General features: G+C 41.8%; 1 protein-coding gene across 1 annotated transcript in view; it reads right to left on the bottom strand.

The window, feature by feature from the left end:
* Nucleotides 1–979: 979 nt before the first annotated feature.
* The window catches only part of ATP6AP1L (ATPase, H+ transporting, lysosomal accessory protein 1-like), a 23,527-nt gene continuing 6,372 nt past the window's right edge, over nt 980–18,134 (bottom strand). Inside the window, exons 4-9 of the mRNA XM_009331788.1 lie at nt 12,408–12,448; nt 11,516–11,577; nt 9,516–9,757; nt 3,817–3,867; nt 2,832–3,075; nt 980–1,613 (exon numbers count right to left, since the gene is read on the bottom strand). Of these exons, the coding sequence (XP_009330063.1) occupies nt 1,311–1,613; nt 2,832–3,075; nt 3,817–3,867; nt 9,516–9,757; nt 11,516–11,577; nt 12,408–12,448 (943 nt within the window). The 3' untranslated portion in view covers nt 980–1,310. The remainder of the gene's footprint in view (nt 1,614–2,831; nt 3,076–3,816; nt 3,868–9,515; nt 9,758–11,515; nt 11,578–12,407; nt 12,449–18,134) is intronic.

Below are 18,134 nucleotides of genomic sequence, written 5' to 3'. Positions count from 1 at the left end.
TTCAAAGATTGTAATTTTTTTCCTCTTAACTGCCTCCCTAAATCAACTAAATACTTTGGACTCCACATTTAGTCTGTGTGTCATCTGTGCTAATAAACAGGAGGTCTTTGGAAACCTGTCAAAGTGTTTGAAGAGTACTGCAGTACAGTTTACAAAGACCACAAACAACTAATCAGATCTATTATCTCAAATAAAAAAAAAAATTGTTTACTAAATCTGGTTTTGCAGAAGATTTTCTAACATGCTGGGTTTTGTATTACTTGTGACCTAAAAGCACTACAGTTAGTACATTACTGCATTTTTTCTTGCTAGAAGTCAGGGCCAAATTACAGGCTAATTTCGAGTTCCCAAACTTTGACTCTAACAGAAGAAAGGATGAGTGGGAAGACAGTATCTTAAACACTCAGAAAGAGGAGTGAAAACTATATCACAGTATCCTTTTCACTGCTAGGGAGCTTCCACCGCTTTGTTTATATATATTTTCAATTATAGCACTGGCTATCTCCATTCAGGTAAAACTCCCAAGGGAGACTGATGGGATTTGATAGAAAGAAATTAACCCAGAATTACAGGGTATAATGCTCACAATCCGTCTTTTGGTGTGGTGTTGAGCTGGGAAGTTAAGGGTAAGCCTTTGACCAGATGTCTACTGTTCTCCCACTAGATCCTTACAGTAAGCCTCCCGCTTAGACAGAGAAAAGTTATCAAGATGCTGCTGCACCGGAGCCATCACTATTTCATCAGCACAGTGGATAATACACAGCTTATATGGCTCTGAAGACTCCAAAGGAGGAAAAGGAGTTTATGAGGACAAGAGGAGAGGATGTAATTTGGAAAATAAAAGGAAAACATATATTGAGAAAGGAATGGATGCTGTTTTGTCAGGACACAGACCAGAGTGGATGAAGGAAATACAAAACCAGGAAAAATCTTGCCTTCCGAAAGAATAAGCAAAGAGATTTTATTTTTATTTTGCAATTTTTTGTATCTTTATTTCATTTCAAAAGCTCCATTACTGATTCTCTCTTCAGGACTTGGTAAGCTGGCTGAAAAGATATGCATTTTGGTTTTGTACTACAGGAATAAACTCCCATCACATGAAATCCCTTACTCACAATGGAATTTTTTTCTCTCATCTTGTTTCCCAAGGCATCTTTGAGATGGTTATCAATAAATAACAGACAGTAACTGGCTAAACAGTCTGTTACCTACTTTTTTTTTCATCAGTTGGTGAAAAATCTGCACAAACTACATACAACAGTGCCAGCAGAAGGAAATACCACTTGTTTCAGAGAGACAGATGCATACTGCTAAATATAGATTTTATAGAACTGTTGGTTTCCAAGTTCATCGGACTCATTCCCACTGCTTCTCAGCGGCTCTTTCTCATCCCCCATGTCATTGTCTTTCATCTGTGCAAAATAGGCAGAAGAAGCTTTGTATTCATAGTGCCTGTCAAGAGATTTCAGGTAGATCAACATATGAAGAGCATAGGCAAGAACCAGCAGCAGAATCAGCGACATAACCAATCCCATAAGTATTGCTGGAGAGAAAAAGGTTGCACAGTCTTTTGCATAGGCAAAATGTCCTTCTTGAATGTTAAAACCTTGAATCTACAAAGAGAACAAAAGGACTCATATTAAATACAGTATTTGCTGTCTTGGTTACAACCAACTTCATGAATTTGCTCCTGATGCCAGAAAGAATTTTTAATTTAATATCTGGTTCTTGCAAAATTGTATCTATCAGTGTTAGCTGGAGTTAGTGCTCTGAGTTTATCCAGGTCAGTCTTCTAGAAACCGACAGTTACTCTAATCCCCTTCAGTCTGCTGCCCAAAGGATTTGCAGTTGTGTTTTAAACAAAATCTTCTATGATCACTCTTGATAACCCAGTAATATTTAATTGTAAGCGTGGTACCTGTCAAGTTAACGGTGCATTTCCAGCATAATTTGTTGAGAATCTCCAGAGTCTCTGTTTCAAACTGCATAAACTTCAACGTGACAAACAAGGAAATATGCTCAACTGCCTACCCTAATATTAGATTTTCCTCACCAGATCCAAGTGTGCGGTATATAACAGCAAATCAGCTAAACTACATGAAGTTGCATTCAACTATGGCAATACCAGTAAGTCTTACTTGTGGCTTCAGTTCTAACACAAAGTTTACCACATTGGTATTCAGGGAATTGACTGTCTGCTCCACTAAATCGGTCCGTGGGCATTGATCACATGGTGAGAAAAGGGGGATCAGCTTTCCCCCTCAATCCCCTTTCCAGCTGTTCACGCCTATGACTTAGGTATCTAAAAGCAAGACATCCTAGTCCAGTTATCTTAGGCTCCCTTATTGCCAAACACAGAAAAATAGGCACTTTCAGAAGATGGTTAATCTCATCCTAAAATAAGGACTTAAGATGCATCAGAGGAATTATCCACTGGCTTTAGAGGCAGGCTGGGGTGACTATAATCAGGGCACAAGGTTAAAATTACTAGGCATCAAAAGTTAAGTGAGATGAATCCCATACTTGGTGACTGATGCTGTTATTGATGCCTGTTTTAAAAGCCCAGCTCAGAGAGATGTAACACTGAAAGTTAAATTCACTCCACAGAGTAAAGGGAAACCCAAGCAAGAGACTACAGGAAATCTATATAGACTTTCATTTCCTTTGACAGGAAGATAAGTATAATAATTTAAGTCTTCATTTCTATTTCAAGTTCCATGGAGATCCTGTAAACTGTACATGGAAGGTCATTATACTTTCTTGGCAGTGAAGTGCAAAATTTCCCATCAGTCTACCTAGGGGATCCATTTGGCTCAATTCCATGACATTACCTGGAAATCAGTAAAAGTGACTTCCCAAAGCTTTGAAAGATCATTTGCAGAGCTGGGTATGAGGAGTGCATCATATCTTTGCAAGCTGCTCACATGTTCACAGTGGTAGGAGTAACTTGCCGGTGCATATATTCTGGTTGCATTAAATGTCGCTTGTATGGAGTGGTTGTAAAGAAGTTGCAGTTTGTGTAAACTGAACCAGTTCTGAACAGACAGCTGGTAATAGCTGGTTGTTAATAAGAATCTGAAAATATTGTGTGAGAAAAAAGATTAATAAGAAAGCAAGTCTAAATAAGAGCTGGAACTGTTAAACTCACATCTTGAACAATCTTAGAAGGCACACTGGTATTACCAGAGTTTCATCCATTTATATCAGTGTGAGCTCTAGCTCCTTCTATTGAGTCTGGAAAATGATTTGAGTTTCTCCACTGTTGTAGCTGAAGGAGTTTGCTGCTCTCCCACACAGTGAGAGGAAAGGTGAGGGATTTTTCCTAAATGACTGAGAAAAATCTATATGCAACATTGGTATTGTACTTCCACCCAAGATACAGAAAATTATTCATCAAGAAATGCTGTTTTCTTCGATCACCAAGAAGCAAACATAAAGTAGTTTACAGTCTGATGCCTGAGCAGCCCATACTACCAGTTCTTGCATCAAAATTCCCAGACAAAAATATAGGTAATTAGCAAGCTTTAGCAAAAATCTCAGAGATGGGAAGATTCTATGCAAAAGAGATGACCTGAACTTTTCTCATTAATAAAAAAGTCAACATAGAAGAAGAAATGCCTTAATAAAACAAGGCAGGCAAATGACAGACCTATTAAATGCAGATGTCTTGATTGTACAACCAACAGTTCCTTCACGTTATTTTTGCTTACACAAATTTTCCTAAAACAAATTGCACAAGCAACTGCATTGTTAATATCCATAACAATGTATATTAACATGTGATTATCTAGTATTTTCTTTATCACATAAACTTACCTAATAACAAGCCCCTTTAGATTGCCAACATCACCAAACTTCAGAGAAAGCCTAGGTCAAAAAGCAAGTAACATCAGGCTAGACAAAAAATTCAGAAATCTTAAGAGAAAAAAGCAGCACAAAGGATTAAGCATAGTTACACATGGAGCCTTTTGCTCAGTATACCTTTGACATCAGGGGGGAAAAAAACTGAAAGGGTTAAATCTTCCTCCAGTGAAATCCAGTAGTTCAGCTGTTAATTTGAAGGAGGCCTAGACTATCCAGAAAGAACAGAACTGCATGCTCAACTTTCAACACAATTAAATTCCACTGCTTCCAACATCGGCTGACAATTAGGTTCATTTGATCTGTGTTCTCCTTCTCAAGCCATGATATCTTAGTCATGAATCACCTCTGTATGTCATTAGAAAGTGTAAACAGCCACATTATTCTCATCTTTTTAGATAAAAAATGCAGATGACATTTGAGTTCCAGTTTCACACATGTGCATCATTAGAGCAATATAAATACACTGACTGTGAGGTAGCTCTACAGAGCTCATCTGCGGTGAGGATGGGCACCTGAAGTTTACTGAAGTGAAAGGCCCTAGCAGGTTAATTGTAAACTAATGCATACCCTACCATCCTTTTTACCATCTCTGGAATTAATGCATTGTAGCACTGCATGATTAAGTGGTATACTTTTTTTTTGGCTTAACAATAATATTTTGCCTCTTAAAACCTGCATAATAGATTCTCACTGTCGACATAACATTTTCAGACTAAGCTAGAGACAAAACATAGTGAAACAATGCAGCATCTGAAAAACTTCTGAACCTAAAGCTGAAGGAAATAAATAAAAAAAAACCCTAGCTAGCCCTATGATTTCATACGAGATCTAGACTTCTTGTACCTTGACTAACATTGGTCCAATAAGCCAGGACACTGAATCTAGACTATCCCCCGCTTTATTACAGAGGGAAATCATAGACAGTTGAGGATTAGACACAGGAAAATACAGCACTAAACTCAGTGGCCTGATCCAGAAGTTGGTGCATAAAAAACCACCCACAGGTTGGATTATTATATTTGTATAGCAAATACGTATATGTTCAGTGCCAAATATTTTTTTCCTGGCTCCAGCTACTTTGCATTGATCAGACAGTACAAAGCAGCTTGAAAGCTGACCGAAAGCCACAACAGAGTATTGTCTTAACAAAGAAGGCTGAAGAAGGGCGAAGTTTAAGGGACTTTTCTCAGGTGAGAAAAACTGGGCAATGCATCCTGTGAGCACTCAGCCATCAACTGGCATAATTTAGGTCAGTCCTTAAACCAGAGATCACAGAGCAACATTCAAGCCAGTTTTTCCCTTTCTTCTCTGCTACAGTCAAATGCAGGTTGACTGAAAATATAACCCAAGACTTGTATTTGGCAATTACACTGAGTCTAATCCTGACTCACAAGCCCAGATTATCCATTTTCCTATCTGTAGAGCATGATTTCTACATATAGGGACCTCAATCAGTACTCAGATGCGGTCAGTGGCAATGGATGAATGGATACTTGAAACTTCCAGTTTCTAATTACTTGATACGTGGAATCCAGCAGAGATGCCACAGATCTGTTCATGCAATCTATCAAATGTCCTGACAACCTCCTGAAAGGAGGTTGTAGCGAGGTGGGTGTCGGTCTCTCCTCCCAAGTAACAAGCAATAGGACGAGAGGAAATGGCCTCAAGTTGCACCAGGGGAGGTTTAGATTGGACGTGAGGAAAAATTTCTTTCCTGAAAGAGTGGTTAAACCTTGGAAGAGGCTGCCCAGGGAAGTGGTTGAGTCACCATCCCTGGAAGTATTTAAAAGACGGGTAGATGAGGCGCTTAGGGACATGGTTTAGTGGGCATGGTGGTGTTGGGTCGACGGTTGGACTCGATGACCTTAGAGGTCTTTTCCAACCTTAATGATTCTATGATTCTATGAAATCCGTTCTAGCAAGAGCTCAGAATAAGACGGGGCTTTCTTGCTTATGATTCTGGAGTGCATTCAAAGGGCAGGAATCAGTGGGACTAGTATTTCTCAGTGTGTCCCAAATAAATAAAGTAATAGAACATGCAAGAAAGCAAAACCATTGGGAAGGGGTAGCATTTTCCTCTTTCTCTCCACAGAAAAGAGGAGAAAAGGCTCAGTAGTCACAGTATGTCTCTTGACCCCAGAAAAAAAATTCCAGCCTCAGCTTCGAACTAAGCATCAAGGTCCTGCTTGCCTTTAGCAGCTGTGTCCCTAGTTCGAGGGTACTCAGAAAACTATGGGAGAAACAAGGAGAAAGATCAGAAGACATGGCAGATGAGATGACTCTGGACCCACAGATTTTGAGATCAAACCTCAGATATGGTGAAATTCTGATAAAAGGCACGTCAAGGGTATGCTGTAGAGTTGTTCTTCTTCCTGACTCTTTGCGCAGCTTTTTAATGAATAATGTGTTCTATAAATTCCCAAATATCTTCCAACATAATGCATCAAGCAGAATATAAAGCCCTGTGTTGGGTTGACCCCAGACAGCAGCTAAGACCCATGCAGCGGCTCACTCACTCCCCCCACCCCACAGCACGACAGAGGAGAGAATAGGAAGAGCAAAAGCAAGAGAGCTCATGGGTCAAGATAGACTTTAATAAGTGAAGGAAAGAGGGGGAAAAAAACATGGAAGTTTTGCAAGGGCAATCACTGACCATCTCCCATGAGCAGACTGATGCCCAGTGAATCTCTGAGCAACGGCCACCCTGGAAGACACAACTCCTACCCACTTCTTCCTCTACCCCAGTTTTCATTGCTAAGCATGACGTTATATGGCAGGGAATATAACCTTGGTCAACTCGGGTCAGCTGTCCAGGCATTGTCCACTCCCAGCCTCTTGCCAACCTCAACCTACTTGCTGGGGAGGGCAGAGGGACAAACAGAGAAGGCCTGGACGCTGTGCGAGCACTGCTCAGCAAGAGCCAAAACACTGGTATGTTATCAACACGGTTCTAGCCACAAACCCAAAACACAAGAGAATTATCTCCCTCCCAGCCAGAGCCAGGACAAGTCCTAATTTCTTAGAATTCTGTATTTATGGAATGAAACCTCCACTACTGTAGCCAGACTACAGAGGTATCTGTGACAGATAGGTAGACAGAGTAGCCTGCTCAAATCTAACAGTCTCCAAACAGCAGCTCCAGTAGGGGTTTGCAGTCCACCACTGCACTGTCTTTTTGATTTTTCAAGCCTTATGAACAACTATAAAACTATACTTCATGTTTTGAAACCCTTACTTTTGCATGAGTATATTTTCTATTAGGTTACAATCATTACTAATAAGACTAAGATTATCTCTGAATTGCAGACCAGAACAGAAGAAGGAATGTTTGTTATTATTTTTTATTTTTAAAATAATATTATTCCATTCTCTACCTCTGCCTTTCAAAACATAGTGCTGGATTAGTTCACGTGCTGATGACATAAAACTCAGACTGCCTTGTTGAATACTGTGATACCACGGGCAGAAAACCTGACTTCTTTTTCAACTATGCTTTTAGCTTTCTTGTAACCTCACTACAATTTCTGTGCACCTTGGGTTATCCTGCACAGATGTATCATCAGAAAGAGATAAGACTTACTTTCTGTGGAAACGTCTTTACATGTACACGTAAAATGTTGTATAGGAGCTAAATGAAACTGCTGGTTTTGGTCATGTTATTTTTATTCTTGTGTGTCATTACAGATTTAAACTCCATTTATGGGGTAGACTCAATGCTCATGTTCAGCACATGCCCAGTTAGGATCCACCTCCTAATTTTTAGACTGTTGCCTACCAGAGTGGAATCAATGACCTGGTATTAGACATTGTCATGGTTTAACCTCAGCCGGCAACTCAGCACCACCCAGCCGCTCGCTCACTCCCCCCAGTGGGATGGGGAAGAGAATCGGAAGGGCAAAAGTGAGAAAACTCGGGGCTTGAGATAGAGACAGTTTAATAGGTAAAGCAAAAGCCATGCACGCAAGCAAAGCAAAACAAGGAATTCATTCACTACTTCCCATGGGCAGGCAGGTGTTCAGCCATCTCCAGGAAAGCAGGGCTCCATCACCCCTAACGGTGACTTGGGAAGACAAACGCCATCACTCCAAACGTCCCCCCCTTCCTTCTTCTTCCCCCAGCTTTATATGCTGAGCATGACGTCACACAGTATGGAATATTCCTTTGGCCAGTTGGGGTCAGCTGTCCTGGCTGTGCCCCCTCCCGGCTTCTTGTGGCCCTCCAGCCTGCTCAGTCGGCAGAGCATGGGAAGCTGAAAAGTCCTTGACTAGTGTAAGCACTACCTAGCAACAACTAAAACATCGGTGTGTTATCAACATTGTTCTCCTCCTAAATCCAAAACACAGCACTGTGCCAGCTACTAAGAAGGAAATTAACTCTACCCCTGCTGAAACCAGGACAGACATGAAGCCAGCCAGCATACTACATGGAGGGAAAGAAGTGGTCAGGTCCACTAGGAAGGAAATCAAAAAACCTAAATGCCTTTCTAGTATGGCCATGGGATTGGAGGATTTTGGATCCAGTTAGGTTAATATATAGCTCTCACTCAGGTTTAGCAAGAGCAAAGCATGTGCTGTTCATGCTGAAGAAATTCATGACAGACTGGGATGCAGAGTTCAGGTTTTCAGAGACTCTTCAGGTCACATGCAAACCTGTAGTGAATTCACTTTTCAGCTTCAGCAACTCATGGATCACATCCTGGGACTTGAGGCTACCTAACTCTATTTCATCTGCATCTTGTACCAATGGTTTATGTTACTGCTGATGCACATCCTATGAAGGGATAAGTAGTCCTGCATGGCCAGCCCCTAAGCCCCCGTATTCAGCATAGGATCCACTATTCAATCTCCCGAGCAGCTATGTAAAACATCTGGAGACTAAAAAGATCAACATCTTCAGCCTCACAGGCACTAACAGCAAAACTGGCTGGCCACAAGGATTGACTACACCACTGCAAGAGATGAGGACAGCTATGTACATCTATGTGCCCCATGAAAGACTGGTCTGAAAGTATATAACCCATGCTGCCCTGCTGCCTGCAACGTCAGTACATTATAGGAAGGAGCTTCCCCCTGGGACTCTACACCACATAATACAAGGTCTGTTTCCCTCAGTATGTATGCTGGAGCATAGAAGGGCATTGTCCAAAGAAGGGCAATGAAGCTGGTGAAGGGTCTAGAGCACAAGTCTTATGAGGAGTAGCTGAGGGAACTGGGGCTGGTCTTTCCTGGCAAAAAGGAAGCGCAGGGGAGACCTTATCGCTCTCTACAACTACCTGAAAGGAGGTTGTAGCAAGGTGGGTGTCTGTCTCTCCTCCCAAGTAACTAGCGATGGGACGAGAGGAAATGGCCTCAAGTTGCAGCAGGGGAGGTTTAGATTGGATATTAGGAAAAATTTCTTCACCGAAAGGTTGGCCAAGTATTGGAACAGGCTGCCCGGGGAAGTGGTTGAGTCACCATCCCTGGAGGTATTTAAAAGACATGTAGATGTGGTGCTTAGGGACATGGTTTAGTAGTGGACTTGGCAGTGCTAGGTTAACGGTTGGACTTGATGATCTTAAAGGTCTTTTCCAACCTAAATGAGATTCTATGATTCCATTTACTAGACTTGTTATCTGGCACTAGTTCCATTGGCAGAGTAGAATGCCACCTTACATTGCATTGTCTTCACTGCAGTTGGAATCTCCAACATCCACTGTTGCATGGACACCAAATGTCTTCTCCGTCAAATCCAGCTGCGTGTGGTTTTCAAACTTAATCATGATCCTCTTGGCCCAGAAGAGAATGCAGGGAATGCCATTAACCGTGACGTTGAGAGGGCTGTAGTGGCTGTGGGTGAACAGCCTCCAGGATGCTCTTCCCCACTGTCCTTTCCTGCTCAAGTTGTAGCTGACAACCTGATCGACCACATAAAAGATCAATATCAGAAGATGTGTATTTCAGCAGTTACTCTCCATCCTACCAGAATAAATGAGGCCAGCACTTGGAGAGCATCTGTGGAGCCAGTTCTCAGCCGCAGCAGTACTGAACTGAGGAAGCAGAGAAATCTCTGGCTAACCCCTTCCCACCATCAGAATGGCACCATACAGACCTCTAGCTCCAGCACAACTGGCCAGAGAGCCAATATAAGTTATATTTATTCTACTAGAGTAGTATCACTGGGGCAAACCACATTCTTAGCATGCTCCCTTCTCACCATAGAGCTGCCCGATATAAAAAATTGAAGCAAAGCTAGAATCACAAGGTGTTCACCCCAGCAGAAGACTCTCTAGGACACCTGTAAGAATTAGTTCAACACACCAGGGAGAACTCAGCTTGGGCCAAGGACACAGCCTACCACACTGAAAGCACACTAGGCAGCTGTCCAGGTGAAAGAAATGTCCAAGTCTACATCTACCTGCAGACAGTTTGGCTCCTGATGGCTTTAAAATCAGGAAAATGCCAGCTGCAGAACAGGATGGCTCAAGTATGGATCCCTGCCTTTACAAAATCAGTCATTCGCAAGATTGAAACCTGGGGACTGCAGCTTCCATGTTATCTGTAGGCATTAGAAAAATGCTATCCCTTCTAAGCCAAATTTCATAGCAAAAGGAGGACAATTTGGCTGTTAGGCAATATAATTTGAGACAGTGGGTTAGGGCTCAGAAAGGACTTCAAAATGTAACTGTCATTTCCATATTTCAAACTAAAATTTCCAGACACCAACTCTTCTCCATCTACACATACGTCCTATCTGAATATGATAACATATACAATGTCTGCATGGCTGTTTTGCATGTCATATGATTAAGCAAGTTCAAATCATGTACAAACAAGAAAGGTATTCTGAGTCCCAGTCATAAACAGCATCTTACAAGGCTCCAGAAGGGATGTGGTTAAGCTTCAAAGCTTTGTCTTGGCTTAAACAGAGATTATTTTTTTTCTGTTCAGATTAGTGAATCACGTATCCCAGCTCAGACCCTGAAAGACCCCTTTTGATACCTGACCTTACATGTGGCACAAGACTGCTTTACAATAAAATTAGTAAGTACTCACAGCAACAAGCTGAAAGCAAGGTAAGAACATTGTCAGAAAACGTGATGCCACAGCCAGCAAGAAATGTTGATTATGACTGTCATTTGTATAAATGATAAGGCTGCCTTCTCAGAAGTACAGATGAGAGAGATTTAATCAGCAGATTATTTACACTAGATTGCATCATTTGCAAGGTTTTTGATAAGGAAGCCTTATATGCTCAGTTTTTGACAAAACCTACAGACTGGACTCAGGAAAAACTCCCACTAAATTTAAACAATCAGCAGTTTTGCCTCAGCTATTCTTTTAGTACCAAGTGATATAAGCAAAATACTGGCCACAGCAGCCAAATGGCATTGTACAGAATACAGATGATAGGATTTGGTTCTTTCAGTAAGACCCTGTGCCCAAACCCACTGTCAGTCAGCACCAGCAACAGCAACTGAAGTCTTACCTGACTTCTCAGAAAAGCAGAAGATATCCTGTACAGCAGGTTGTGAATCAGTACCACATCACAATGATTTAGACAGTTTTGTTGGCTAATTCTTTTAAACAATATATAATTTAATTCAATAAAGCAAATTAAAAGATGTCAATGTGCTATGAAAAAACTTCACAGATCCAGTTCCTTCAAACATTACCTGTGTAAATGCTACTTGATTTACATTAAATTTTGCCTTCACACCACCGTCATAATGTCGACCTGCAGAAGAAAGTGTGTTATTAGCCTACAAAGAAAACATCCAATCATTTATAAAATCATAATCTCGCACGTTCCTATGCAAACAATAATTATCCCTGCACAAAATGTGTATTTCAGAATACCCGATTTTGTTTTGGAAAATATTTGGCCTGGTGCAAATACTGCCTTCAATACATCCACTTTCTAGTTTACTTTACCTTACTCATACAACAAGCTTCCTCTTCTTTTCATTGAACATCTTGCCACCCTTACTGGGAAGAACTCCAGTGCCTAAAAATGACAGGATTCAGCCTATACGTGTATTTATTCATCCCAAACACACTTAACAAAAGCTGCTTCTTTCTTCATACAGCAAACACTGTTGTCGAAGGGTGTGTGTTGAATTGCATGGCAAAAGCATGTAACTATGGGTAAGAATTTCTTTCCCTGCACTGGCCAGAGATGGGAAGCTGTGACAAATAACCTGACGGCCTGACTGCTTGCCAGGAGAATGAAGTCTCACAGATGACAGATAATTTCATGGACACTCTCACAGCTCCATCCTTCAAACATTTAACTGTTTTCATTTGCTTAAAAAAAAAAGAAAAAAAAGAGTGAATACTTCTTTCTTCCACATTCTCACTGTATCTCAGTGTCAGTCAGCAAATGATTATTTTAGCCAGGCAAATCCTTTAAAGGGTATTTTCTAAAGAGGGATATGCTTTAACAACACATTTGACAGAAGAGTCACTAATGCCAACAGAAGCAACATCTGGGAATTAAGATCTTTTACAGCCACACTAACCAAGCTAGTATCCAGCCATTCAGCCCACTGAAAAAAAAAGCCTTACCATATCTTTGCAGAGAATCTTGATCTGAAAATGCACCTGAACTAGAAGAGAGGAGAAAAATATTTACTGTACAGCATCTGGATTTAACGTCTGCAGCACGTTTACTGGGGACAGCTCCTGCTCCTGCGTCATTCAATAAAACATTCAAAATGTAACTCAGATCTTTGGCTGGTTAATGTCACAGGAACAGGGCAAATTAATCCCAAAGCCAGTGCACCCACGCTAAAAATGCCTCATTTTCAGAGATCCCTCAGGCAGATCAGCCCTGCCAGGCACTCCCATGTCCTTACCATGTTGACTAAAGTCTTCATTACCCCTCTTGTCCCTTTCCATGGGACATCAGTTCTGGGTTAGAGACGGAACCAGTTCCAGCCCACAAGCAGGGGAATGCAAAGATAGTGATGCACCATCCTCAGCCCCCAGTGAGGATCAGAAGCAACACGTTGAATTCCTCCAGGATAGAGCAAATGCACAGGCCTAGTATCCCTTAAGCCCAGATGTACAGCCATCTGTAAAGACAGCTCCCGAATGACTCCAGGCAATCCCAAGTCCCATGGAAGTCAGCTGTAATGTATGGGGCAAGTGAAGCACATCTCAAGTAACAACTACCAGGCTCATGAAATTTTCAGCCTTTGATTTCCTTCTGTGGTATAATTTAGGGATAACTCTTCAGCTGATATAAGTATGATCTGCTTTCCTGAACTAGAGAGTCAAGCCCAGTAGATTCAGGTACGTCACCAAAAGACTTACAAGATCAAACAAAGCCCAAGAAACCAGGCCCTCCCTTAGGACCAGACTCCACTCCTTGAGTCACAGGAACACCTTCCTGCCTCCTCCACACCATGGCAGCTTCCTTGTGACCTGCAGCCCCCTACAGTGGGCTGATCTACTGATCTGATGACACGTGTCCACTTCTCACGTTTCCTGTCAGCGTTCCTCAGCAGGTGAACCTCCCAGCGTTCCCTCCCACAAGCTGAGTAATATCCCACAGAGACCCTGTACACCCTGCCCTACTTCTGCCCGCACAGTGCTTTCCAGGCCGTAAGCCATGGTGGGGCTGGAGCTGCCTCGCAGCCACTTCACGTGGAAGTGGAATCTTCTTTTCTTGCCTTGCTTATGACTGGCTTTCCAACCCACCACAAAAGCAAAATACTTGAAAAGATATACGCAAACACCAGCACATAAGGACTAGGAATAAAAGCAGTTTTCAGTATTTATGTGTAAATTGTACCATAAGGTATTTGAATTGCAGGGTCAAGCCGTGGCCTCGCTGGGGAGCCCCTGAACAGCTGGGTGGACCCACACTCCGATGGACTCCCTGGGGAGGGGGATCTTTGTTACCCGCTAGCATGTACTGCAGGAGTGATCCCAATCTAATTTCCATCGCGGCATCCTTAATGGCAGATGAGTCCGAACAATGTTAACACCAACAAAGGAGAAACGTGGGGTGGCTTAGCGCCTGCCTTGTTTGCTGCCATGCCCACGCAGCTCTGGCAGCCGGGGAGTTTGATCACACTGAACCTGGCTCACCTGAAACCCATGACAACATTACCAGCTTCAGCAAAGCCCAGATTTCGCACGCAATGTCTTGTTTACACTCGAGGTTCAGGAGGGCAGCAGGCTCTTTCTTCTGATCAGCGCCTCTCCAGCGAGAATGTCCTTTGACAGGCATACTCTCTTCTCTGCTGCCACAAATAGATCTCTTGTGTCCCCTTGCAAACTCCTCAAACCCAGAAGGCAAAACAGACAAAAGTGAAGCGGAGTCTCTATTCCAGCTTGTCACTTTGCTGCCAAACACCAGGTCTGATGAGCAGCTTTGCTCCCGACCATTGGGAAGGCTGCTCAGTCCCTTCAGCAACCAGAGCAATAAAGCAGAAGACAGTCTCCAGAGAAAACGTAACACAGCACAAAAAGACAGCTAGGCTCTGCAGCACCGCAGCAGTGACTGTGATTGGAGCTGAAAGAACCTTACAAAGATCTTATGTTCAAAAAAGTTCAAAGTAGGTAACACTGTTTAAAATCAATCTGGCAGTTTTAAATACATACAGTAAGAACAACTCTCTCCCCAGTCGGAGCTGTTAAATCCCAAAGGCGCTGTGCACTTTCAGAGTGGGTTCCGCTCTCCCTCACCATACTTTTGGAGCCAGGAAAAGTTCAAAGTAGGTAACACTGTTTAAAATCAATCTGGCAGTTTTAAATACATATAGTAAGAACAACTCTCTCCCCAGTCGGAGCTGTTAAATCCCAGTGACTTCAAAGGCGCTGTGCACTTTCAGAGTGGGTCCCGCTCTCCCCCACCATACTTTCGGAGCCAGGGTTAGTGCTGAGCTGAGGTCCCTAAGCCACTCGAAGGTCTCGTCCCAGTAGCGAGCAGCCTTCAGAGATGGGTGGAAATAATCCTCATTTTGACAGATAGGTAACAAAAGACACAGCTAAAATGGACTGAACTTTGTTTTCTTGTTCAGGTAAAACTCTCTCTTGGGTTGTTTAACAATTAGGAACATGGGTTTTGTGATTTGATGCAGCCTTATTTTTCTTTTCTAGTCTTCCTTCATGACAGATTGTGCCTTCAGGCTGGAAAAGGCAATTTTGGGGCATTTTTTCATTATAATAGCTACAAAAATGAGGCATACCAAAAGGAAATTAATGTAAATTATTTAGTTATACTAACTTTAGTTGTATTTAGTTATACTTAGATATATTTAGTTACGCTTAGTTATACTTTTAGCTCCTCCCTATATGCATAATTAAAAGCTCATAGCCCATTACTCCAGTTTGGAAATCACCATGCTGTAGCGTGCAGACGAAAACATCGGGATGAGAGGAGGCTGGCGTAAAATTGTGTAATTCATTTCATTCCCTCACTGGACTTGAAAGGTTTTTATGTTGTTCTGGGAAGAGGAAGGGTTATTTTTGTTTTCATGATTGGCAATTAAAAAAAAATAAATCATTACTTAGTTTCCCATCTGGGATAAGGCTAATACCACAGTCATGCCAATTAAATCACCTTGAGGAATGATAAGTGATAGGCAACACCAAGCCTTGAGGAGAGCATACAATGAATACAAGGCCTACGCATTGTGAACGCCCGTGTGGGGTTACATCCTGAGCAGAACGGCTATAACCGGCCTCCACACAGCCCACGGGCGCAGGCTGGGAGCTCGTGACAGTGCAGTTAGATTCCTGTACATCACATGTAAAACCACAGCAATGCGCAGGCATGCTGCTCCAGAAGAAATGTCAAGCTTCTGCTCTCAGCCTGAAGATACTCAAATATAGATGAATGTGTACAGCTAATGAAATATTCATGCTTTCATGAGGAATGCAGTGGAGAGAGTGACCCGGGAACCACCGCTAAGTACCACAGTGTGACAAATATGATCAGCCACATGGCAGGCACACTTGGGAGGCAGGCGGAGGCATGCAAGTGAAATAACTCCACCTAGGTACTCCTGTTCGTTACTCCGTTTATTAGCAATGCTGGCTGCCTCCTTTCCTCCTGCACAATGCATGCAGCCCCGTTAGAGAAAGGCAAGGGAAATCCATCATGGCAAGGCTTGCAGTCTTTGCTTTGTCTTACTGAAGCCGGATCACGATGGCACAGACTGTCTATTCAGTGGCGTAAGGGAAGGATCGCCTCCCAGTTTCTGAGCAAGCACAGGTTTATGTTGATGTTATCAGGTCTGTCAGCTGCCTTTGACACTCATAACCCTGAGGTGTCACAGAAGTGTGTGATCTGTGACAGGAATGGGTGGCCTTCAATAGCCATCCTGCTGTCAAATCAGCAGCCTTTCCAATCAAAAGGCAAGCTGGGGAATTCACAGGTGATCTCTGGCAGCAAGGCCCTTTTGCCCTCAGCTGGAGCATGTTTCATAGAACGAAAGCATTGTAAGAAGAAACGGGAAAATAACAACACATTAAAAATATGTATTCCCTTTTTTATATAAAAATGTTAAGTACATGTATAACAGACACGAAACTAGCTAGCACTACAGCCGCCTTCTCCACTGCCTGCAAAACTATCAGCAAACAGTGGATAGACCTGAAATCAGTGAGAGCAAATAATTTTTAGCACACTGAATTAGAGACTAGACTTTCAAATTTATCATTTTTTTCAGCCACTCTGCCCTAAAACGTCAAATTCACTTGCACACATGATATATGTTTTGATGACTAATATTTTTCCCTACCAATTCGTAAATGACTATCCCAGATATACCCAGACATGTATGTTGTATGTTGAATTTACAATACCAAATATGTCAGGAACCTACATGAAATTGGATTAGCCCTAATACAAAGCACTGGGATGACTAATCACTATGTAAAACCCAATTAAATAAGATTATGAGTATAAAGAAGAGTAAATTCCCTCTTATCAGACAACATTATCCATCTACATAAGATAACCAAGTCTAGCTTGTTTGTCTGAAAAAATTCATATAGGCTCCAGCCCTTAAAGACTTTCACATGAGCAGTCTTTCGTCCACTCAGACGAGTCGCGTAAATAAGCCTGACACTCAACAGTGATAGAGTGTGGAGACCATAGACAGTTTTCATGCCATCAGGTTAAAGGAAGCCATATGCACACTGCCTTTTACTCTTCATGCTGCTGCTCTGACAAACTGCATCAGATGGCAATACTCTACTGCAGTATTTCGATTACTCCAGAATTATCACTCTGAGACTAATATTGTCCAGCTGCAGACTACCTCACTGGCTGTTGAACTAGTTACAATTAATTTATGAAGCATTTAATTGGAAGATAACATGTGAATCTTCAAACGCACTAAAAACAAAGTTATGATGAAAGGTGATGAATGCTTGCTGAGAGCCTGGTAGCATTGAAGTGGTTGTAGTCCTAGGGACATTGATCAGAAGTAATTTCAATGAAGTTATTAAAATTATAAACATGTAAGCCTGAGAGCTCAGACTCAGGGTAAAAGCTAGTTCCTTCTAAGAAACATCCTAACAAAAAATGTTACTAAGTTTCCAATGTATCTATTTAAGTTCTATCATTAAGAAATATCTACAAAGCCCATGACACCTATAGTTTCTAAATTTTAAGTATTCTGTGTCATATTTTGGTAGCCTCGTGTGTGATTTGACACAGGGAGAGAGGTTTATGTAATTATTTTACAACATATTGAGTATTGGGGTTTGATCTGCACTTTAATGGATGTCCAGTAAGAACTGGATCAGAACAACAAGATACCCAAGCTTTCATTTTTAATATAAAAAAAGAATTTGAGCTCATAGAACTGCTAGCAGATTAGCAGTGTGTAAGCACAATCCCACCTCCACTGAATGCAAAGGCATAATCCTCATTCAATTCACTGGCATCAAGATCACAATTTCATTTCTTAATATTTATTAGAATAAAGGTCATGTAATGCTCCACTGCTTGCTCTCTCTCAGATTTTGATCTGATTGCAGAAAAGTGCAATTATACTAAGAAGACACTAACAAATCTGAAAACTGATGGAGGAGAACAGCAAGTAAGCCATTTAAATGAAAACATATTGCAGTATTTATTGGTAACTGATTACCAGATCTCTTAATACAAGCTTAAGCAAATCACCACATGTCCTTCTTGCCTTAAAGGCACAGATATTACTGCCAGCTGTGATCTTCATCAGCATATCCGATCTGTGTGTTATTAGTGATTTTGGGCCGTGTTTCAACTAATACAGTTTAGGCTGTTTTCACTTTTGTAATGCTTGGCTC

Source organism: Pygoscelis adeliae, unplaced genomic scaffold (genome assembly GCF_000699105.1).
Source record: "Pygoscelis adeliae isolate BGI_AS28 unplaced genomic scaffold, ASM69910v1 Scaffold19, whole genome shotgun sequence".
Lineage (NCBI taxonomy): Eukaryota > Metazoa > Chordata > Aves > Sphenisciformes > Spheniscidae > Pygoscelis > Pygoscelis adeliae.
This window is presented reverse-complemented; position numbering and strand designations above follow the sequence as displayed.